Genomic DNA, 25878 nt, shown 5'->3' on the forward strand with positions numbered 1-25878 from the left:
ATGACCATCATGAAATTCAAAAGATCCTGGAGAAGTTCAGAAACAACACACTAAAATTTCCAACAGAAATTTTTGTCTGTGCAAGAATAAATAATAACAGGAAGCTGAGAGCTCACCCACACAAGACAGTGTTTGAGGATAGGACCATAGCAGGACCTTTAAAAAGATGAATTTCTGATATAATGCAACTATCCATCATTGAAGCATGGAGTGCTTTTACCTTGATTTCTTAAAGAAATGCACCTGTCTGCACATATCAAAACAAACATGCACGCCTTCCTTTCCTTTCCTTTCACCAACTTGCAAATCTTGCTGTCTAGCTTTAGCTGTATTTAATAGATTGGGTGATATTTGAGAGTTTGGTACATTTTTTGATAGTTTGTGGCCATGGAGCAGAGAGACTTCCCACCAACCAAAAAACTGCAGCAGCATCTTCCTCACTCCCAAACCACCAGAGAATATGCCACAACAGCTTCAGGTCAGAAATCCTAATGGGTTGAGGCTTACATTGGGTAGGAGCTGTATTTTAACAAAACCAGTGATGTGAATCCTCTCCCTTCAGTGCCCAATCCAGCTCCTGACTGATGGATATCTCTTAAATGTACATCCATTATTGATCTTATGGCATGGACCAGTCAGGTCAGAGATGGGATCCCAGCCTGGATGGAGTGCTGCTCTGACTCTGGATAGTCTGTGTTTCTTGCAGGGTCTCTGGATTAATGGGACCAGCTTGTTTAACTTTCTACCATTTTCACCTTCCCACAGGAGCCATTTCAGACCAGGGTGAGAACTGCTCCCTTTTGCTCACTTGACCTTTCAGAAGCTCACATGAGCAGCTCCCAAACCAGGCTGCATGCACGGCTTGCTGGGAGCTTGGCACCCCCAGGCGCTCGCCTTGTCTGGAGAAATGTTCCTGAAAGTGCTGTACCACTGGCTTGATACCATTCAGGAAGCCCTGGCTTTGTCACAAATAAAGACAGAAATTGTTAAATGAGGCTGTCTAGATGTGCATGGCAAACTCTCTCTTTCTTCTGCTAAATAAATCTATTTTCATCTGTTTTCAGAGATGGTCAACACAAACAATAAGAGCTGAAATCAGTAAGAATTGTGTATCCTCAGCAGCTCTCAAAAGCAGGTGTTGGGGGACGGCTCCAAACGAGATTTTGGGAAGGCAAGTCTGGAAACCAAGTTTGTTCAATGGGACAATGCTTTTTAGGCATCATTGTTCATTCCCTTTCCTTTCTAAAAACACGTTTGTACCCCTTTGTTTGGAAATATAAGATCAAACAAGAAATCCCACAAACAAGAACCAACAGCAGCTGAAATGAGGGAGATCCAACCCCTCTCCATCTCCCCAAGGGCAGGGCTGGCAGCACACTTGCAGCTTTTATACCCTCCTGGTTTAACATGAAGCCCCACAGAGAAAAGCCATCACCTTCAGGTCCCAGAAACCTCAGGGGGGAGGCAGGCTTAGGGACTGCTCCAGGGGAATCTCTACAGGAAACAATGGATGTACTTAGGGACAGAGAAAAGGGAAGGAGAAAAAAATATTTAAAAATATATTCTCGGTAATCTGGCCATTTTTCTGTGAAGGGGGAGCAACCCATAATTTTACAGACCAAAATTCATCACGTAACTAACAGGAACACAGGAAATGAAAACAAACAAGCATGCAAGCAAACAAAAAAACCCTCCATGATTTATTAGCTTCTCTTCAATCTTTCCATATCTGCTCCAGTCACACAAAAAGTGTGACTAAATTAAATATTAACTAAAGCAAGGAAATAAAAGCAAATAAAGCAATATAAGAGAGGGAAATTATTTAGATCACTTTGAAATATTACTTTTCCTGTAGAGGTTATGACAACACTCAGAGATGGCTCAGATGATTAAAATTTGGCCTGCTTTCAGAGTGTCCCCTGTCCCCACAGCACTCAGCAAACAGCTGACTGTCCAGCTGGGGTGTTTTAGATTATGAGCATTTTAGCTCATAAAACTCACCTAATATATAAAAAAATCCATACATCATTTTCCTCCTGAAAAACAGCTTGGCTCCTTACTGCTGCTGAATATTCCCCAAAAGCTTTTGAAACAATCAAAAGCATGCAAAGTAAAAATGCACAGAACACCAATATTGAAATGGCTTAGACTAAAATAAGACAAAGACCATTTCATTTGCAATAGTTCCTAGAGGGTTTGCCTTTCTAACTTTCTAATGTCCTCCCTTGTTCTGTCGTCTCTGTAAAACAACAAGAAAAATCAACATATACATCCTTATGATTATGATATATACAAAAGGCCATCTAAGGAGTTTATGGAATGGATAACAAAAGAATGACATTTTTGGTACTTGACCTGTCTAAATAATGTATCAGGATTTTTCAAAATATTTCCTAATGGCTTTTTTTTTTCCAAACAATGCTTGTGGTAAGTACAGACCATGTGTCCTTAGAAAACAGACATGCTTGTGTTTGACAGGATCATCAGTATCAGAAATGAGCAATATTTTGACAGGAGGTTTATCCGACACTGAAAATCATGCACTTAAACATGTGTGATGTGCACCCAGCATATATTCTCCCAAAAAAGGTATTTCACTGCTAAATAGTCACAGAGCACTTAAAGGCAGCTGCTTTATGCAATCCTTCCCATACAGGCAATAATATATTTAGATTACAGAAAACTCCAAATATGTGACAGACAGCTTGGGACTTCTCACATACCACTTACAATTATCCTGTACGGTAACTAAACTCATCATTCCTGTTTAAAAATAAGGACATCTTTAAAGTGTTCACTTACTCTGCTAAAGCTGTCGTGTTGAAGGACTTATCCTGAATGCTGAAACAGAAACAAGAAAACATCAGATAAATCAGCAAGGCAGGCAGGCTCCCTGTATCCTCCTCAGTTGTAGGAACACATGCACAAACATGGCATTGCGAGGCACGTCTCTGTGTGCTCGCTCTACATGCACAGCTCTACCTTGGGCTGCTCTGCACATGCTCATAATCAAGAAACCACGGGGATTAGTCCTACAACACTCACAAAGCCCAGCCAGCAGCACCCAGAATTCAGGCAGGGGTGCAGGTAGACTGTGAGGCTCGGATCATCGTCTTTTATAGCTGTAACTGTGCTGTTAATAAAGGCTTAGGTTTACAAACAACTATTTGGCATTCTGTCCTTTAAATGTTTGCTCTTCAAACATAGGGTTTTTTTTATTTAAATAGGGTTGCCCAGCTAAGCTGTCTGAAGGTTTTTCTTGTTAAGTGGTGTCTTACATGCTCAGCTCATGGCCAAACCCCAAGGGATTCTGTGGAAAAAAATATCTGGCAGAAAGGACAAGTAAGAAAAGGTTATTAAGCTAACAGCAAGCAGTAGATGAAACCATTCCTGTGAAAGGCATAGGCTGCTGTGCTCCTGCAACAAAATGTTTCTGACCTGATGTAATACATTCAGCAGGGTCAGCTCAGGATATTGCAAACTGCTGGGTTTGAGGCAGCAGTGGAATTCCCCCTCCAACAACACCCCTCAAATCCAGCAAACAACACTCTTGGATCATCCTGGAATCTTACAGCAGCAAAAAAAGAAAAAAAAAAAATCCGACCAGCAAACAATCTCACTGCTACATAGCAGAGATGGGATTTTGTTGTTGTTGTTGTTTGGGCTGGGGGAGAGAAAGCAAAGCAGACAACGCCTTGTGAGCACTCCTGTTTGTGACAAAGGCATCTCTGAGACGCCAGCATCAAGCCGAGCAGGGATAAAGAGAGGCACCTCCTCCTCCTCCTCCCCGCAGCAGCAGCTTGTGCCTCTGCGTGGTGTTGACACACATTTCCCAGGCAGCAGTGGCAGCCAGGAATCACAGCCCTGACAATGGCTTTTCTTTCACCAGCAGCACTAACAGTGCATCGCATCTTCCCCCCTCCCAGCCTCCCTACCTCTCACACACTGCCTGCTCTGTGCTTTCTTACATCTGTACATGTACATCAGTGTGCATAATGGCATGAGTTACCTGGGGATCAGGACATCACAGCCAGTCTGCAGGGACCTCTGCCCTTCAGAGAGCAGGTTTTGTGAGAGCAAGATGAACAGAAAAGCTAAATTTAATAGGTAGTAATTAAATCCTGCCTTAAAACGGAAGATTTCCAGTTCTATTGCTCTGACCATACAAATACAAACTTTATTGCTATTTTATTTGCAGGACAGCAACTGAACAAAGGTATTCATCTAGATGGTGTGGGAAGTAAAAGCTTAATTTACATCCTCAATAAGTAGAGTGCCATTAAAAATAAGTGACTATTTTTAAGGAATATGTTCCAGAATGCTTAAGTGAATGCTTGACTCTTATTTGGAACGGTTAGGCTGGGTTCACAGCTAGCACTTCAAGTGTGTCATAGAGGAATCACTACATTTCATCACCAAATCACATTGACAAGCATCACAGCTTGGCTAGAGTAGAATTTAAGGGACTGGGTACCTACATACATCCCACAACAAAGGAAGCTCTTACAAACATGACTTCTCCATTTGTGGGTGCACAAGTCAAGGTCTAATTCTCTGCAAATTCATTCCCCGTGCAAATGCACTTTAGCACTTTGATGTTATTCCTGGGAAGATAACAGGACTGAAGATCAGTTTGTAAGGCAGGGATGCTTTGGACTGAGGCCAAGTTGAAAGCATCATCACTTTTCTATTGTTGTTTGGACTTTGGTGCTGAACAGCAATTGCTGAATCTCCTTTAGGGAAGCACTTTACATTGCAGCTCGCTCCCAAACTTCAACTAGTTTTAAAGATAGCACTGATCAGTGTAAGTGGAGAGTCTCTTCCTGAAAGGTTGTGAAAGCATTCAACAAAATGAAATTTCATGTAAAACAGGCATAGTAATAACACATGCAGATAAGTAAAGGCCAGGCAAACTCAGGAGCCTGTTTCAGAGCAATGCCCCTGTCAGATAAATGGAGCCACCCTGCTCCTGAGGAACATAAGAGGAACTACAGTAGAAAGTAATTTGTCTTTAGGGGCAAACACTCATTTCAACAGTGATGTTGGCTTGGGCCCTCTTGGCTGACCCCAGCTCCTTCCACCTGCTTCCCATCCATGTGCTCAGGGTGAGACCAGAGCAGGCAAAGAGCCTCTGGCCTCACAAGGGAGAGCCAAAGGTGCTTGAACCTGCATCTCTGCTTCCTTCTAAGTCCCAGGCACAGAGAAAACCTAAAACTGCTGTTAGCTCCTTGTTTTCAGTAATGGCGTGCAAGCAGTGAGGGTCAGAATGCTGTAGAACATCACTCTTGAGCACACTGAAATTCTCAGTGCCAGATGTATTTCATCACCACATTCAGATGACATGCCAGCTTCTCATCATCCCGAAGTCTCAATGAAAATGAAGCTACACCTATGTGTGAAGTAAGCTTTGAAATTCCCCATGGAATAACAGATAAACTTTTAAGGACTTTTTACCTTGAATTCATCAGAACACGCATTTCTGAAATTCTGAAAATAAAGGCTTTTAAATCAGTTTTTCCTTTTTTCTTCTGAACAGCTTCAGTGATTCATATTTTTGCAAATCCGATGTCTAGGAAAAGACACTTTCTCTGCAGTAAAGCTTCCCATTTTATACCCAGTTTTGTTCTTACCCTCCTTTGCCAAGTGTTGCTCTAGCCAACATAAACATCACATGACAGCCCGTAGCTGACAACAAAAATGCCAGAGATCCCCAAAGCAAACATCTACATACATTTTAGAGATACCAAGATTCAGAAATATGTTGCTATTCTCTTCTGGAAGTTTGACTAATATATTGCCTATTTATGACTGACAAATAGATTGGCATAGAAATTCCATTCTTTATTTGGTTTGTACCATCAGGAGAATTACTGCTACGTCAGCAAGGAGAATGAAACAAGAATCCAGCTTGGTTTTGCATGTAACAGAGACACATATTCAAAATAAATTATATGTTCATAAGCTCAGAACAGCATTAGTTGGCAGTGAGTACCTTACAAAGGCAGTGTAAGTCTGCAAAAGGAGAGAGAGGTAGTGAGGCAAAAGTGGGCAGAAATAGTTCTGGCTTCAGCAGAACAGGAGAGAAAAACAATCAAAATGTCACAAAAAAAAAAAAGGAGGAATAGTGAAGCTCTCCAAGCTGCAGTTGTCTAAAAAGTCACACACTCCCCACGCCCACATCCCTGCAGGCTTTGTGGATCTTTGGGTTCACCTGCAGAACAGAACCTTTGCCTCAATTCCCCAAATTTGCTCATCTCACTAAATGACTGTTTTCTTTTCAGGGCGTTTCTGACTCAGACAAATGATGAGGCCTTTCAACTCTAACTACAGAATAATGAAGAATTTGTACTGGGAAATAAATTGTATTTTAAAGGGGAAATTACACATTTACAAAGAACTCTAACTCTCTAAGGTTCTGGAAAAGTTAGTATTTTGCAAGTAATATCTACTACCTAATGAAAAACTCAGAGCAAGCCTATAGGGTGTGATTAGCATTTATTGCCAGACTATTTTCTTTATTATTATTTGTTATTCCACAGAGTCCCAAGTGCCTGTGCTGGAATTGCTGCACCAAAGGCAATTATATTTTGCAGTGCAGTCAGGCCATAGAAAGGAGCTTCCCTGGGCACTGTGGAAGGATGTGAGAGGCACAGTGTGACACGAACACTGCAGGATGAGGAGCCCAGGGCAACGCCCTCCAGCTCAGGGAAGAAGTTACTCATGTTCCACTACCCAAATAAAGGGAAACTTGGAATGGTCTCCCCACTACTGTCTCTCTGGATGAAGTCAAGTCATCCCTGCCAGACCTGGCTGAGCTCAGAGACTCATAAAAATACTGAGCAAATTTGTTTTTCTTGGAGCATGTGTGTTCCTGCCAAGAAACAATACCCTGAAGTGCTCCAGCCGTGCTTCGCCTCCCTCTCGAGCTGTACCCACAAGGAGGTGCAGAGTCCCACCTGTGTGCATGCACAGCGTTTGCTGCCACGAACAGAACACCTTCAGCTCCACTGCTCTGAGGAACAGATAAACGTGCTTCCTTGGCACGTCACGCTGCTGCTTCTGAGGCCACACTTCTGACTTTTCTTTAGGCAGTAAAGCAGTAACTCATTTCTGACTTTAACAAATCTGTTGTCTTCCCACACACAGGATTTTCTTGAGGGGTAAAGGCAGGAATCATTCTGCAGCAAAATGTTAGCACTGGGGATGGCTCCAGTGCCTTGCCCTTTCTTCAGAAGTGATCCTGCAGGATACTTTTGCTATCCAATGTGTAAGGCATAAACCAAGAAGCTGCCATGTGAGAGAGGAGTCACATGCTCTCTCCTGTAGTGATAAATACTGAGTGCTACATGCTGCAGCTCAAAATATTCATGTGTTCACCGACTTGGTTTCTTGACGAGCAGCCTGCCTTTTTATGGGCAACATTCTCCAAGACACCAGCAAACATCTCAGGAGAAATTAAACTAAAATACAGCAGTTACATGTAGGAGCTGACTGGTGAGCATTCAATCCAGCTTCTACATCTGTGACCTAATTAGGACATCATCTGAGAGGGGCAACCTGGGGGAAACAGCACTCAGCTGATTTTGCTGTGTGTCTCAAAATGAATTGACAGGCTCATGCAGGAAGAGACTCCAGCTGAGCATAGGTGCAGACACAGTTTCATAATCCAGGCCAGGGAAATTCCATAAGGTGCCTTTCTGTTGGGTTGGGTAAAGCTTGGTGCACCTGCAGAGACCTTCAGGGCATGAATATATATATTTTCTGAAGATATTTCAGTGGGCAATCAAACTGCACATAATTCCTGGCTCAAGCCTTTTAAGCAGTAGGCCCATGAACCCCATACACACTCCCACAGCACATCCAAGTTTGCACTGAGGGGGGCACATCTACCCTGTAGCTCAAGAGGCACAGATCCCTGCTCCTTTAAAGGGAAAATATCATGGAGCTAGACAATTTTTTTTTTGCAGATTGTGGACCTCTACAGTCCTATAACTTGATCACATTTCTGCAGCCCAGGTGCACATAGCTGAGCAAGCACCAGCAGTGGGAGAGCTGCCTGCAGCACAGGGAATTGCTGGGGCAGGGAGCCCACACCAAGCTCTGCTGGAAGGTCACATCACTCCTGGTGCCCTGCTCAAACAGCATCAGCTCATGTCATACAGGCCTCTGGTCTGAGGAGGAGTGCTAAGCTGGAAATACAGATCCAAGCCTGTAATTTTGGTACTGAAGAACAAGCTGTTTAAGAGAGTCCCATCAGCTGAAAATCTCTGTAGAGATGCCCAAGAGTCCTCATCCAGCACTCACAGGGCTGCATGATAAGCCCAGCTGTACCAGCCCAAGTGGTACTACTGACTGAGCTCCTACTCAGCTGCAGTGATTCTCTGCAGATAATTTGATACCGTCACAGATCACAAAACTATTTCCAGTAGGTTTTCACCTTAGTCAGGCTAGGCTCAACACAGCACTAATTCATAACCAGTTTTTCCTCTCAATATTGCAAGAGGAAAAATATACACATATCTTTAATTTTGATGTTATGTTCATTCCAAACATCTATTCACAGAGTCATATACCTGAAAAGCTTCAGTATTTGTCTTTTTTTCACGTCTGCCTGTAGCAGTGCACGCACCTGTGAGGTACTTTGCAGCCCTTGCTCACTCTCCTCCATGTAACTAGCAGAGCGGTTCATACTACCTTTCATCACCTGTAGCTTTATCTTCCCAGCAGCAGAGAAGCCAGAATGATATAAAACAAAATCAATACCAATCTAGAGGACATGTATCAAAACCAATCTAAAGCAATTGCTGTCTAATTTCAGAGCTTATTCTCAGTGACATACAGAAGCACCTCTTTAATTAGCATTGTCCAAGAGTTCCATTATCAGCAATTATGTGTTTTCAGAGGACACCTGGCCTTCCCCCCAGGCATTACTGTGCACCACGTGACACTCACTGATTAGTCCTACTGATATCTGAGGGACAGGCCAGGTAACATCAAAAACAGATTTGCCATGAATCCTCTCTAAGCTTCTTTCTAGTTTACAAAACCTGTGATTGGGTATTTCTACCCTCTGACCACCAGCAGAAAACACCCACAGGCTGCTCTCAGATGTCCCAGGGGCCATGCAAAGCTTTGCTAATTACACCACCCAAGGATATTATCCACAGTATTTATAGCCCAGCAGGACTGATGCCTGTGACCACTTGTGCCTAAATTTTGGGTACAGAGACAGACTCTCCAAGCCCCCGAATATTTTCTTTCTCAGGAGTTTACTTCTTATTTTCTATTTTTGTTGCACGGCAGGAAAATCTGATACAGACAGATTATGAACTATTAATGTATAGACTAACCCAGGACATGAAATTTGAAATTACAGCATTATGTGAAGCTTATGCCACTTAAACTACTTTATGTATTGAGATCACATTCACAGAACTCTGAATAATCACTACTGTTTGTGTGACACCAGGAATGCTGACTGAAGTTCAGAAAGAGAATAGCAATAAATGCAGTCACAAAAGTATAACCTGTAACGTAAGTCTCCTGTGTCATAATAACCAGAACTGCTTTTCTTTTGGAAAGGAAAAGGCATGTATGCTTAGCAGTGGATTTAGATTTACTCAGCATTACTCTGAACACTTGAAATGTCTGAAAACCTAAAGATAATATTCCTTCCCACAACAAAAACAGGGGAAAGCAAGGAGTCTCCAATTGCACACATCAGATACAACTGTACAAGACATGGGATCCCACAGAGAGCTTTTTAACCCCACTCACTGCAGTCAGTTTCTATACATACAAATCTTGATACTCTTTTGCCAAGTGCTTATTAATTTCAGGGGCTAGTATGGTCTGAGAAGAAGCTGATGTCATTAAGTTAAAATTGATGTAATGTGTTTATTTGTATGCTTTTTTCTGAACTTGGATCAATAAATACAGGCCCAAGACAGATCCAGCTTCTCACAGGCCCCTCTGGAGCCCATCCTGAGCCATTGAAAAAAATCCTACAAAGAACTACATTTAGTCAACTTATTCCTGGCTGTCAGTTCAGACATAATATTTCTTCCCAGCCATCTTAATCTCATAGAAAAGAAAAACTGTCCACATGTCAGAAAAGAAAATAATGTGGTGGACAAAAGAAAGAAAACTCACACTGGGGAATATAATAGGAAGGCACAAGCAAAATCCAGAATAAATCCAGCAAATATAAGCAAACAGTCCCGATGTAAAACAGTTGTGATGGGCAGCTGGTGGAGGTCTTCCATTTTTGTGGAGGTTTATAAAGCTCCAGTTGCTCATTCCCATTTCTGCCATGAAAAGTCCATGGTAACAAATCCTACATTTTTTTTCAAGTTGATGTCTGAATTACTATTCACTAAATGTGTAGTCAGTGACATTTGAAACCTACTGATTCAGGCCATTAACTTTTCTAATATCATGATCCATTGACATGAGAAACATCTCATCAGTTATACCATATTCCCCTGCACTTGTATTTCTCCAAAATACTGTGAATAAGCCATCAAATATTAGCAGCCACAGTCAGTGGTCAATTCCTGCTCAACTTCCATGTTGCTGTTTTAATTTCTTCTGCTAGCAAATACTCCTCCTCAGTTTGGCTTCTATTTCTATGCAAGCTCATGATCTGTGCTTGTGTCCTACCATGCACTATTTTAATTTACCAGCACAATCCACAGCTCCTCAGCACAGACATAAATTTGTTCTTCCAAAGTCAGAGAATATTTTTAACTTTCAATATATTTTGGGTTGCTTTGGTTTTGTTGGATTTGGTTTTTTGGTTTTTTTTCCCCAGTGTTTTTTTCTTTTATATTGAGGGAAAGACAGAGGAAACTGTATTTCACCCAAATGTCCATTCTCAGCATATTGTGTCTTGCAACACAAAACAGTAAAACAGCCAGGTTTTACTGTCATAATACTCTTGTAGGTCATAATACTCTTGTAGAAACTAAATAATACAATCCTGTTACATAATATTTAATTTTGTGGCATAAAATCAGAATCCTACAGAAAATATAAGGAAGTGGCACATGTTATAAAGCATAAATGTCTTATACACATATTCAAATTTCTTTCCTCATTACTTAGAAGGATTTTCTTTTGTACAGTGGTACTTTGGGGAGGAGAGGAACCTGTGGCAGACACTGGAACAAGGACCTAATTTCTTTACAAAGCTGAGGAAATATCCACATAACCACACACCATCTGTGCTCCTGCCTTTTCATTCTCCTGCTGCACTGCCTCCTGCAGCGTGTGTGTGTTTATCTTGTGGGCTGGCTTGGCTGCCTGCTCAGGAGTGTCCCGAGGTGGCACCGAGCCCAAGCCTGTGTGCAGACATGCCCTGTGCCAGGGAGTCCAGGACATCTCCTCTCCATAGGAATGGAGTCTCTTGCCCCAGACACCAGGATGTGAGTCCTGGCATAGCCAGGCCACAGGTGACTGACCATTCATGCCCCGCAGAAAGCTTCTACCAGCAGCCAATTATCCTCATGGGGATAGGTTTAGTACTTGTTTCCAACTCCTACGAGGAGATGCTCTTCCAAGGACCAGGACAAACCTCACTGAACAAGACTTTGCAGAAGAAGCTTTCTTCTCCTTCTGGCTCAGAGCATCTCACAGGGGTCTCCACAATCAGCACACAGCGGGCAGCACTCAGCCCTTCAGTTTTGCATTGCCTCTTCTCCATTTCAGTATGTTAGTTGTTTGAATATGTTCTCATCCCATGTTTGCAACAGATTGTAAGGTTCATAAATAATCTGAAAGCAGTAATCTTCACTGGGAAGACCTTGTGCAACTTGACAACAGCTGCTGACACTGAACAAATGACCTCTTTCACATAAATTTGGTCCCATTGCAAACTATTTGTTACTTGGATATTTCCTGTATGGATCTGCTGAAAGGGAGCAGAACCATGTGGGAAAGAAATTTATGCAGAAAGCAGCTTTACCACTTTGCTATCTATTGCAGAAGGGCAGCGTACATTACTTCTCCCTTTTGAAGCATTTAAATCCTTTGTTGTAAAGCACATCAAGTGTTCTTAATGACACGATCACATTTTCTATCTCAAATTGTAAGTCCCCTGACCCTTTGATAAACTAGAGAAAATTGGTTTTGGTTTTACACTACTCAGAGAGTTGTAAATATAAGAAAGACATTTTCATTCTAATTTTAATGATATTTTCAGTCTAGCAGTTCTGCAGCATCAATCAGAAAGATACCAATCACAGAAAAAAGTTCTATTTCTAGGTGAGCTATCAATTTTTTTGAGAGAATTAGAGTCTTTATAAAAATTCTCAGAAGCAGAGCCAATGAAAAACAATAACAAATCCTTTAAAGCCTGACTGTAATAAGTTTTCTTTTTTTTTTAAGATTACAAGGAAAGGATGTCTTGCCTTTATATTAACAAAAATGCTGACAGTACTTATTAAAAAAGAGCAATGAATACTGTAGTCTAAATGTAGGCATATTCAGGAATATTCAGAGCTACAGTACCTTCCCTCTCTTTGCTGAAGCTTGAAGAACTGCAGCCTACACTTCCTAACCCAAATCCAGGCTCTCAAACCCACACTTAAGCACCTACACAGTTTCGGACTAATTTTAGGTAGCCACCAAGCTGAAAACCCTTGGCCAATACACACACTGCTAATTCAGTGTCTGGGATGATGGTTGTAAAGGCTCTGGATTATGCCTAACACTACAGCTGTGTTGATGCATGCTCTCTACAAATATAGAAAAAAAATCCTCCAACACACCCAAACTCAGCTCCAACAGTTATTAAGGCACCAACCCAGTTACCATCTCAGGGCATATTTGTTCTTCTCTCCTACCCCCTCGTTTTTTCTGTTCCTCATAGATCTTGTCAGCTCTGATTAACTACCCCAAAGTTAACTATCCTCAGCCCCTGTGGGTGCACAAGGGATAATGCCAAGCAGGATAACTCTGAGTATTTCCTACCAACCCCACAGAGGTGGTGCCAACCATGGCTTGGTAGTGAGGGCCCTTGCTCTCTTTTCTCTCCCCTCAACGCTGCACTTGGCAGATTTCACAACACTTGTACCAAATGACCAACCACTCGAGTGTTTTGAGAGAATGGGCTGAAAAATTACTTTATAATCTGCCCAGTGGGTAAATGTGTTCAGGCAGAGCAGGGGAAAGCCATTCTCCAGAGCAGTACAGTTCCTACCACAGCATTACTCATAGCTGTGTGGAGAAACAGGAAAACCGGATCATCTATAGCCACCAAAAAGTGAGCATGACTCAACTGCAGTGACTCACAGCTCTGACTAACCTGTTTAATAGTTCTTTTTAAAAAGAGCCACTTTTGAAATAATTTCTGTGTGTTCTTCCTTAATTGCCTTCCACTGCACAGTTTTAAAGTGATTGCCAAAGCACAATCACAGTGCGGCTCTAAGCAAACCACAACGACGCATAAATGTATTTTAAAGCTTGAAATAAAGCATCTAGTAAATAAGTGTTGGGCAGATGTATTTGTCTAGAACCTAGCATATTATTTCTTAGTCAAACATCAGGCAAATCCAGCTGAATGCCAGGCTGGGAGGATGGAGGGTTGAGTCTTGCTCTGCCAAGTGCCTGTACCCAGCCTGCAGGTGCACTGCACTCCTCGCATTCCTGTTTTGTGCAGTGAATTTCCAGCAGAATAAAAAAGTAGCTGAGTCCTCTCCCAGAAGAAAATGCAGCTGGGGTCAGGAACAGCAATGCTTTTAAGGAGAACTTGAGGAACAGTCACCACCCAGCATAAAGCAGTTTGCATTGTTAAATCAATAGGGATATTGTAATAGAGATGGAAGTTTAGAGTTCATCCATTATTAGCCCACTCTTCAATACAGGGTAAATATTCCTCCTTATACACCATTAAAATGAATCCCCACTATCAAAAATGTTTATAAAACCATAACTACTCTTTGCATCTGTAATGCAAAATAGACAATTTATTAATAGCCCTTTCTTATAAAAAGTCATATGTCAAACAGCAAACAGGCAGGAGAAAAGTAACCAGATGAAACCCATTCTCCAAGTGCATCATCAAAGACAGGGGTTTTCTAAATTCATCAGTTACCACAAAGTGTCCTGTCAGCCTCTGCAGCAATGAGGCTCATATCCACTCAAAGGAGCCAGAACTAACTGAAAAGGCTGGGAAATCAGCTGAAGAGACTTACAGAGATTGCCCCTTATATGGTGCTTTAATTCATCTGGAGTTCTACTCTATCTCTTGGTGAGTCTGCAGAGGTACCACATTTCAAAACTACACTTAACATCTAAAACTACACATGCAATAAATCACCCATGTAACATTCCTCAAGAGTCACTAAGGAGCTTTATCTGACGTTGCCACTAATGGAAAAGAGGATTAATGGGCTTTGCTATTATTTATTGCCCTCCCCTTGACTGTAGAAAATCCAGTTGTTTTCCCCAAGTTGTTGCTGAATGCCTTGACCCAAATGTCTACTTACAGCCTTAGGTAACAACAAACAGAAATGTTGTTATTTCAAGGGTTAGGCAGTAACCAAGGACAGATTAAATTTAATCCATACTGAAAGTACAAATTGATTGATGCATGGATTGATTGACAAGTGCTGAGGACCAGTCAAGCATCCCTTTCTGCTGCCTGGAAGAAAGTTTCCACGTCCGTTTTTCAGAAAATGTTTACTTATGTGTGCTGAATTTTTTCAGAAAATGTTTGCTTATGGGATGAACTCCTGGTTTTCCACTGTCCTCAGCATCTTCACTCCCTTGCTTGTGTAGTGTATACTTTCAAACAGATCTGGAACTGTTCCACACTCAAAAGTGTGATTAAGTGATTACAACTAATGCAGCAGTCATTGTAATAAACCTTTAATCCACTTTTAGGAGTTTCATCTGATGCATCAAAGCTGCAGAGCCTCTGTATAAAACAAATATGCCAATGCACAAATATTCAAATACCTTTTGATTCACAGCAATATAAGGCTAAAAAGCATTTGCCCTAGTTTATTTTTAAGAAGTGGTCATTTAATTTCCTTGGAAAAATTACACTATGCAAAAACTGTATGATGCAACCCTGCATTCATTAATATTTCATTTGTTGGCAGAAGCCAGCTCCAATTTTCAAAATCCATTATGAATGTAGGGAATGATGCCCATGAAAGAGTGAGTCACAACACTGCTGCCACTTGAAATAAGTCATCATAATCAATATTTTTCATAATGTCCTCTGATCTGTGCAAAAAATAACTTTCCACTTAAATAGGAAAAGTTTGACAAAACTGGAAGCACATGTTTCAGATATAATCTCAAAAATAGTGGCTTTTTCTGATATTTTTAAAAGTAGTCTTAACAAAATGAAATATTTTTTTCCTATTACATAATAGAACATTATGTATACTAAAGAATCACTACAAATTTCAGAGAAATAATGAGGAATTCCTGAAGACTTCAGCCAGCTACCCTGACAGGCTTTTATTACCTGGCTGCATTGCAACAGTCTGCAAAACCAGCAAAGGAAAAGTCCCAGCAGCTACCCTTGCTGTTAACTCATGATCTCTGTCCTACAGAGAGTTACAGAGGAATTCACCACCAGCAGTGCAGCTCCCCTGCTCCCAAAGCACAGGTCTGAGATGTGCACAGAATATCCCCTCAGCCCCAGGCCTCACCCAGGCATTTCCCTGGGAAGTCATTCCTGTGTTAGATGGGGGACTCCTCCCCATGGAGCTCCAGGAGATGCAGAGCTGGATTAGCCTTCTGCAGCAGGGAGTCCTGCTGGGCTGCACAGACACCCTACCTTTGCCTTGCTATCCCCTACACTGTTGTATTTTCTTCACCCGCCTCATCTCCCACCTGCAAAGCTGCTGGTCTCCTCAGGCTCTCAGGAGGACAAATATTAGAAGTTGTTACTTAAGGTGTCCCCTCTGCAATTAAAGATTTTAAGGAAATAACCTCAAAACTTCTCATCTATAAGCAGACTGCCTTATTCTTCCACAAGTCAAAAGGAGGTGAGCAGCATGTCTGCTTCCAACCTAGGCTCATTGCCATAATTTTAAATTGTCAATGTAACATTGATGTAGACAGCACAATCCATTTCTTGGTACAGAACAGCCATCTATGCCATGAAACACCCTAGGAATCTGAAAAATCACATAATTCCCATAAGTCAAGCCACCATGCAGACATCTGTGTTTCTATATAAGGTTCCACAGTGTGCAGTTTTCAGAATATAATTTTTGCTGCTGCTTAGGTCAACAAGACCTCAGAATTCACCCAGCTGTAAGATTAGAAACGAGCACACAACTGTGAGTACCTGAAAAGCTGTCATTAATCTACTAAAACATCCATGTAAATCCATTTCAGATACCAGTGCCTAACAAAGGCATGTAGCAAAGTGCCTTCCTTCTACTACTCACACAAACATAAATTAAAAATATACCAGCACCATTTGAATCCAACTTCATATGGAGCTACTTTGAACTGTTTCTAGCATGACTTTGCTAAATTCCTAGACATTGAATATGAGCTTGAATATTCTTTTCCAATTGCTATTCAAAGTAAGATCAAAACTGGAAAGGACTGGAGTCACAAGTGAAGGGATGAAAAAAAAGTGGTGATGCTTTTTTAAAAATCAGTCTAAGAAAACTGAAGGGGACAGAAGAAAGGTGATTGCCCGGCAGGGACCTGCTGATGCTCTCTGGTTTACTGACACCAGGTCAGTAACCTGCTAAACCCCGCTTGTTCCACAAACCTGCATGTCAACAAGCCTTCTGACTTGTGGAATCAGAGCCAGGCTAAGGACAAGATAAAAAAAGGAGAAACAACACTGCCCTTACATGTGAAAAAAAATTAGAAGTTTATGAATTGTTGAGTGTGAGCAGAAAAAAAAAATTAAAATATCGTAAAGAGCACAGGTACCTCAGGTCATGGCTGGCAAGAAGGCTGACAGAAACTGAATTGCTCAAGTGGGCTGGGAAGAAGCACTGAAAGAAAACAGAGGAGAGGGGAATCAGTCTGGTGTTGAACTTGAAAAAGAAAAGACAGAGAAGTGAAAAGACTGAATCTGGAAAAGTTTCCTGTAAGCACAGAATGAATTAATTATGATAACAGAAATATTAGACTAGAATAAAAGGTACTGATAAGAGCCAAGGTAATTTATCTTTCCAGTATTTATAGAGACACAGAAATCCTTTTTTTTTTCCCCTCCAAAACCTGTAATAAAGTCCTGCAAACCAAACTGTTTAGATGAGACTTCTTGTGTGTGACCCATTCTTACTGTGCAGGGTAAAGACACTGCCATGCTTGACATCTTTTCCAGCTATAGCTAAAAATAGTCTGTCAGATCTCTGAAAATTTGCAAACCTAATTATTCCAAGACAGAAGTTTGGACTGGTTGATATGCTTGATTTGTTTCACATTCCATCCAAAAAAATCAGGGATGTTACACCATCTTTTTCATTGAATTGATGCTCAAACACAAAAAAGCCATCTGGAAATTCCAGCTATGGAGCCAAGGCCAGGGACTGCTCTTTAACCTCAGCACCCCAGAGAGTGAGGACTCAAAGCCCAGGAAATAGATACACAGACAGCAACATATGCAAACAGGAAAACACAATCTGCATTTCTCCTTTGTTTCTATATTCATCAAACTGCATTTCTGTATCTGCAAATTATCTGTTGGCTGTGTAATTATGAAGGCTATTCTTATATGCATCAAATCATGTTAAAATCAATGCCAATTGTATGGAAAACTGACTTTTTTTGTGCATACCAATTTTGATCTTTTCGTAGTTTGCTGGTACTCTAGGGTGGAGAATATTCTATGGAGTACAGTTTATAAAAACCTCTGCGAATCTGAAACAACTAGAAATAGTTGCAACACTGACTGATAAGAATTCAAATTAAAATTAGAATTATCATAAAATTAAAAACTTGTTTTTGTACCCATTTTCCTTTCTGGATGTGATCAAAACCAGTTTAACTTCAAAAAAGAAGTCATTTATTAACAGAATTGTATGAAGATTTTTTCATGTGCTACCTCAGATGGGTATAAGATGTATACTGTGATTTACATCAGCCACAGAGAGATTTTCATTTTAATTCATTCTCTCCTATTGCCAGCTATAATTTGCAGATGTTGTAGGCTTTCAGCCCAAAACAGAAGCAGAAATTCTGGCATGTTCAATGTTTGGAAAAAATTCATATCTGCAATGATAGAGGCTAAACAGGGCAGATGGGCAGATGAAACCAAGGGACAGAAATAAATTATGTTTTGATGTTACCTGCTGAAGAGAAAACCTTGCATGGGTTTCTAGAGCTAAACCAAAACCACACTTTTCACAACTCCATCACTTAGTCATCAGTGACAAACTGATGAAAAAAGAAGTAAAAGGTACCAACACAGTACCTATTTTTATCCAAAATAAAACATTTCCATTTGCAGATCTTTTTAAAGAGAAAAAATACTAAACAGTCCATGCAGGGATTTACAAGGAAAAAGTAAGAAAAGAGATGCTTACCCTCTCCCTCTCTTTTCAGCCCCTCAACATCCCACCATTCCCATCATCCATGCACAAGTCATACCAGGAACCACAGCTCGATCTGTCTGTCCTGGAGTGTGAATATGAACTTCAGCTGTTCATTCCAAGAGTTTGCCCCAAACTCTGGGCTGCAGAGATCTAATCACTCCTGACCTCTCCTGCTGAACTGCTCCAGTTTGTACCATAATTCAACACAAGGGAGGATTAGGCCTCTGGATGCATCTCTTGGTTTAGTGACACCCAATTGTCCTCATGAATCCCATTCCCCAAACCTAAACACTACAGAAACGCTTCAATATCTTAGAAAAGAAAAATTACCTGGGAAGTTAGGGACTAATCTTTTCACTGAATGCAGTCTGCATAAAGCTGCACTTTTCAGCCAGCCTCATTGTTTTTACAAGGCACAGTCAAGCTCAAAGACACACATTGCTGAAGAGAAACACAGCCAAGTCATCCTCTGGCTGGAGATGACCCAGAACTGAAAGAGTTGTTCAGGAGCTCTGGTGTCATTCCTGCTTTCTGAAGGTATCCTGACATGTAAGTGTGTTCAATAAATGTGTTCATCACTCACTGAGGGGGGAAAGTCATGCCCTGAGCTCCTGTCCTAGTCCTAACACACCACTGAAACAAGTAGATACTCTTCTGGAGGATGAAGGAAAGGTGTGCCAACCTTTTTCCACAGAACTTTGTCAGACAAAATGAAAAGCCCAGTGCCACTGAACAGAGATAGCACAAAGCAGCCAATGCCCTCCCTCAGCACGTCATTAAACAGATATTTATAAAGTGTTTTGCACAGAAATCCTAGATTATAATTTTCATTTGAGAGAAGTTCTTTATTTAGAGCAGTGACATAGAAAGTAGTAATAAGTCCAGGTTACCAGTGGAAGTGCATTGCTTCTAGTCTGTTCAGTGCATAGGCTGACAAGAGGATGTCACAAAAATAGCTATGAATATAGATGCATCCAGTTTTTCTAATATTCACCATTAAAAGCATCAAAGATTTAAAACTGGCACCATAACTCAGTGGCACTAAGTTTAATATTCTGACTGTTTGCAATAACTTTCAGGACCAACATCATTTTACAGGTAGTTTTACAGTATTCATTGAATTCTAATGGAACTCAGTAGCACTGAATAATACAGTGTGCACAAAGATGCTTTAAGGTCAAATCCAGCATACACCAATGATTAGAAAGGTCATAAAAGTGAGAACCAGCTCAGGATGGAAGTTTAGTTTTGACTGTCATAAGTCAGAAGTGTTGGTGAATGGTTTATTTCCCAGGGAGTTAAACAAAGGAGATTTTCTTCCTACCTGGTGTACTATTGTAAAATGCAGGCGATGGGAAGAAATGATGATGTCCAACTCCAGTTCAGAAGGCTGAATGATTTCTTTATTATAACTATGCTATAATACATTAATATACTATATAAAGGAAGATACTAAAACTACATACCTACTTTTTCTAACTACCATATCTCACAGCTTGTGACCCTGTTCTTGAGAGTCCAGCCACAGGTGGATTGGATTGGCCATCAGGCCCAAACAATCCTCACCAGAATCCAGTCAAGCAATCACCCCAGGTAAACAATTCACCAAACACATTCCACATAGGAAAAGCAAGGAACAGAAATAGAATTTGCTTTCTCTTTCTTTCTCTCTGTGCACCTCTATGAAAAGTCCTGAGAGAGAGAGAAATGTGCTTGCCACAGTGTACTGTATGCATTTTCACTCAGTATTTCACATGGGACAGATGAATCCCATGTGTCTTGATCTTCCCAGCCCCTATTAAAGCCTTAGCATAACACTCCTATAAGCAACAAGCACTGAGGAACACAAAACTGATTGGCTTATTAACAGATATAAATATTTTCAAGTGAATATTTGTTTAAAATAACGAAGCCACAAGCAGCATGGCCTGAAAACACTCCAATGTACAGCAAGCTGTGCCCAGCACACCTGCAGAGGGCTGTGGCAGGGCAGCTGAGGGCAGCTGTGCAGCTCTGTGCATTAAGAGCTGCATCCCCCATGCAATGTGTGCATGCACATCTCACAGAAGCAGGGCAGGGCTGCTGCCAGGCCCCTCAGCTCCAGCATGCCCAGCACACTCCAGGCTGCCAGGGGCTGCAATGCAGACTTGTTCTGCCTGCCTAGATGTTCCGTGGGAAATTGATTCTACTTATTTATGACCACTACACTGTCAGAGAATCAAGAGCTGCTTTCTCAAGTCCTAGTGATGGGCTCCATTAATTTTATTGAAATACAAACGTCACATTAGAGTTTTGATCTCTCATTTTGACAAAGACATTAATTCTCAGACAGAAAATTTTCATTATTTCCTGCTAAGATACTTTATATATTTTCTATTCCAAATTACAGAGAGCCCCTATACATTCTAATGATATATTATGCCCTGTAATACCTTTATGTACAGTATGCAGTCCCAGAGTCCCTAAATTATTCATCAGGATGTGCTTCAGAAGCAGAATTTGTTCATATCTCTTTAGGTAGCTGGAAGCACTGTAGCTCTATTTAACCCATTCCACACCCTAGCAGAGCTCATTTGATTAATATCACACAAAGAAGTAAGTCCTTTCTTTTGTCCTTACAGTCATGTTTTAAATTAATCTAAGAGGTCCAACTCACCTTGTTTTACTTTCAGTTCAAGCCTTACAAATAGAGACATCACAAAAGCAAGGAACTATGACATTACAAAAGGCAATGTGTAGCTGAAATCAAAGAGAAAGAGAGAGAAATTAGCTAAGTGCTGGAGTAAATCCTTCAGGGATGTTGCTCACTCTCCATCCCTGCTGGGGAGATCAGGTTGGACAAATGTCCATAAGGGATGGTTTAAGTGGAGTGCACCTTTCCTTCAGGCAGAATTATGGATTAGATGACCTCCTGAGGCTTCCTTCAGATCAGTGAGGAATCAGTTTACAAACACAGCAGCATCAATCACTATCTTTGCAGTGGCCTTCCTGGCCCTCGAATCTCTCTCAGGATGGTGCTCAGGAGCTGCAGCTTCTACAGCAGCACCACAGAGCTGCTTCACCTCCTTCTGCAGGGCAAAGCAGGAACATCTGTGAGACTTGCTATAACCTGTGCATCTCCTCCTTCAGCTGCCTGTCTCTTGCCCCATAAGACAAAGTGTTCTAAAGCATTTCAAGCAACAGGCTTTCCAGTTGGCTGGCAAAACCTTTATACCTCATCTGGTGAGAAAGAAAAAGCAATGTACTTTCAGGGTTCAAAAAGTTCTGAGTTTGAGAGCTGCTTGAAGGGAATGAGGACTAAGGGAAGGCCTCCTGCACCTGTAGGCTCCTGGCACTGCCCCAAGACCATCTGTGCAAAAACCTGTGGGAAGGAGAAATTTATATACTCAATGTATTAAATCTTTTTTATTTTTTTTTCTGCTTCAGGGCACTTACACTTCTTCTTAAAATCTTGTCACCACATAAACTAAAATAATGCTTTCTATTTTAAAGTTCCCTTAGCAGAAGCTAAAGGATGGTAACAGCCCTATGAAAGCCAGGCATTCATTTTTATCACCTCCTCACTGCCCAGTATCTCCAGGTCAGAAACAGGTTTTCAATTTCCCTTTTGGCACCCAGAGTGGGCCTGGTATAGGAACACACAGTTCTGTGCAAGCAAAAAATCCAGAGACACAGGCAATGTCTTTGTGGAGCAGGCAGACAGAAACTGATAGAGAAACCCTTGTGCACTTTAGTGGAAAATGGGAAAGTTTTAAAGTAATTTCTTATCCTGAAACTATTCATTCAATTATACCTAAAATATGGCTTGAAAAGTAATAGGAAAACCACAGGAGAAAGCATTTCCAGAGGTCTTTTTTTTTTCTCCTTTTTTACCATACACCTCAAATAAATGACAGCTGATATAAGAGAAAAATACCCTAACGTATCTGGAGAAGTAAACAGGGAGCAATTCAGAGAGAACAAGACTGTACTTGCATTTTATTCTTTTGGCTTTCAAGTGAGCTCTTGCCTGAAACATTATGAACTGTCAGAACAGAGCAGCAGCGTACATTTCCTTTCTGTTAGGAGAGTCTTATTTCAGTTTGTAAGAGCTGATTAGCTCCAAGTGCTGGGGGGAGAAGACAACAGCCCATCCTGCACTAAGGGAAGTGCTGCCATCCTTCAGAGTGGGCAACAGAGGTCAAAGCAGCAGCTGCTTCGTCAAACCAACCAATGCAGAATCTATTGTGCAACTTATGTCTCATTAATGTGAATATTAGCAACATCTTATTACTTCTCATATTTTCAAGACTTAGGTCAATTAATTCCCAAGAATTTCAAAGCTTCACAAAAGCTCTTTGAAAAAAAATTTGGGATTTTTTTTTTGCCATAGATTTGGTTGCAAAATCTGTGACCAGTATCATATCTGGACTACCACTATTACTATAAATGCAATAAAAGGCAAAAATCGACTAGGAGCAATTTTTTCAGCATTACTTAAGATGCTACTCATCTGAGAAAATATATAAAAAAGTAGAAAATTACTTTTGAAAAGAAACATATGTGGCATTCTAACAGAGAGTAATATAAAGCAATTCTTTCAATAAAATACCTAAAAGCATAATGCCAAATAAAAGCAGAATGCAAGTTCCTAAGACTGCAAGAAAATGACCAAAATTATTTCACTATTCTGGAAATTCATCACAGTATCTTTGGTACCTGAATTTAAAAAAAAACCCACAACAAAACATAAAATCCCCCTAAGATTCTTTTATTTATATGTACAGACATAGGCAGAGATACAGTAGTTATGTTTCTTACAGGTATTCTCCCTGCCTTTTGATGTTCTTATTTTTAACCCCACTGATAAAGTCAGAGCTCTATTCCACTTACTTATTATCTAATTTTTCATTAAAAACTACCATGATCAGCAGTAGGACCTGTGCTACATCACTGAAGCAGAATAAAATGTATTTCTCATTGAGTTTTGCATCACTGGAGCATATAAATGAATTCAGGATATGAAATTATTCAGGTGATGAGTAGAATCAAAGAGCTTCACAGCAGATGATATAAAATTCAGTAGCTCATAAGAGAGTTAAATTTTCAGATCTTTTGATCTGTCTTTAATATTTTGGATTCTAAATACCTATACATGTAACATGTTACAGCAGTACTTTGGAAAATGTTGAAAGAAATCACCTTCTATAGTGTGCACGGTGCACACCAGAGTCCTAAGTCATCCTGGGAGCAAACATCCACAGGGAAGTGGGGGTCATCAACAGTAGGGCCATCTCTATGGCACATCAATGTTCATGATGAGTGGCAAAATAATCTGAGACTTTCTAAACAATAGGGACACATACCAAGGGCATCCTGTTGTCATCTAACTCAGGTGTTAGGGTTTATGCCAAACTTAAAAACAAAGCAAAATAATGGAACTTCTAAAGTATCTGAGTTGTCTAAATCTACATCAGAATTATGCAGATATTTATTTTGCACATTTTCAAGTATTACCACAATGTCTCTCCTTAAAAATAGACAAAGAAATGCATTTGAACTGCAGCAGTACTGTCTTTAATGGTGTTGGGTTTTTTCCCTCTTCTCATTGTTTAAAAGGAGAATAAGTATTGACATCTTGAGATCTTTGCTGTTGTCCCGGAGTCATTAATCTCTGGCTGACCTAATAATATCAGATTTCACTTACATTTCACTGATAACTTGTGATAGTTTTGCATGCATCCCTCAGCTTGTTAGTTCTTATATTTGTACCAGAAAACATGAAATATGACACTAGAAATAAATCACTTTCTTTTGCGGAGAATAAAAACCACTGCTGCATTTAAAATGTGAAACACTTCAAAAAGTGTCTCATTCTCTATTAGCAATACCATGAAGAAAGTCAATTTTTTATCCTTTAACTGGAAGCCAGAATGGTGACTGTCATACAATTACAGTCTCACCAATTCTACCATGAGACAAAACAATAAAAACTCTTTAAAACAACTCCCTCTGAGAAGTAAAATGAACCTTCCTAAACTGTTTGAGAAATTTCTTCTTCCTTGCAGTTTCTAAAAACTGACATTTTCTGAATTTGACCGTTACATATTCACATTCTGGCCCTTAATTGATTTCATTTCTATGTAAATATAGGAGTGCAATTGTATGCACAAAATGTTTACAATAACTAGAGAAGCATTTGTTGCTACCAGTTTGTTTTTCATGTGTTTGTTGTGCAAAAGTACCACTACAAATACAATTCCTACAGAAGTTGTGCCCTTCTGTTCCCAGGGAAAAGACTCTCCTATGCCATCACTACCACTCTCGATTTTCCCATTAGTCCCCTGCACAGGCTGCTCCTCTGTGTGAGAAATGCACCTGGCAGACACTGGAGTGCTCAGGAATCAATAGAAAAGGAGCATAAAATGACAAAAGAAACTACCCCAACATGAATTATTTGTTGTTCAGTTCCAGCCCTTGTGTTTCTCAGTAAAAAGCACAGGCCTTGATGGTATTTTAGTTTTACCAAAACTAGAAATCATGCATGCTTTGAGGACAAGCCAGGACAACCTGTTCACAGGTATACATTTTGCCTTATTTTATGTTTATTATAGATCAATTTGGGGTTTCATTGCATCCCAAATATTAAAGAAACAATTCATAGATTGTTAGTTTTACAGCTCGTGAATTATGATTCAGCCAATTTACATCCACCTCATCTCAAGAAAGAGTGAGATTTACAGTGAAGTTAGCAGATAAAAAAAAGCCCGCCACTAACCCAAGGCAGTACTGAAAAATGGGTCAAGGAAATGAGAAGAGTTCTTATGTCAGGAACCCCTAATTCAATTTGCCTCATGTTCAAACCAACAAAAGAATCAAAGATTAGCAACCACTCAGAAAAAGTAACATACAGCTAAAATATAGGTATGTGTAACAGATTTTTGGCAGTTCTAGCTTTGGCAGAATTCAAGTCTGTAAGTTTGGGTGGTTTTATTTATTTATTTTGCCTACAAGTTTTTAATTTATTTTAGCTTAATTCTTAGGTATCAATCTGTTTATTAAATCCCACATGCCATACTGAAATATACTACAATATTTCAATGCATTTTGATTTTTGCTTTTTGAAGAGCATACATAGTTACCTTCTCAGTCTTGTTTCTTTTGAGAATCTTTGTAGTTATTGCCATATTCAATATGATAGAAAATAAAACTTCATATGGCAACGTTGAACCCAGTAATCTTTAAAGAAAATCACCCCACAAATGTGGTTTTTTTTTGTTTCTGTGGAATATCTCATGATAAGTACCCCAACAAATGTATCTGAGGCACCTCAATCCTCCAGCAAATCAGCCCAGAAATAACCACAGGTTTA

At 40.3% G+C, this 25878-nt stretch overlaps 1 protein-coding gene across 1 annotated transcript in view; it reads right to left on the reverse strand.

Moving 5' to 3' along the window:
* Positions 1-25878, reverse strand: part of FAM13C (family with sequence similarity 13 member C) — a 115021-nt gene that overhangs the window by 44193 nt on the left and 44950 nt on the right. The window contains exon 7 of the mRNA XM_053948764.1: positions 2803-2841. Coding sequence (XP_053804739.1) covers positions 2803-2841 — 39 coding nt within the window. The remainder of the gene's footprint in view (positions 1-2802; positions 2842-25878) is intronic.

This window comes from Vidua chalybeata, chromosome 8, assembly GCF_026979565.1.
Source record: "Vidua chalybeata isolate OUT-0048 chromosome 8, bVidCha1 merged haplotype, whole genome shotgun sequence".
Lineage (NCBI taxonomy): Eukaryota > Metazoa > Chordata > Aves > Passeriformes > Viduidae > Vidua > Vidua chalybeata.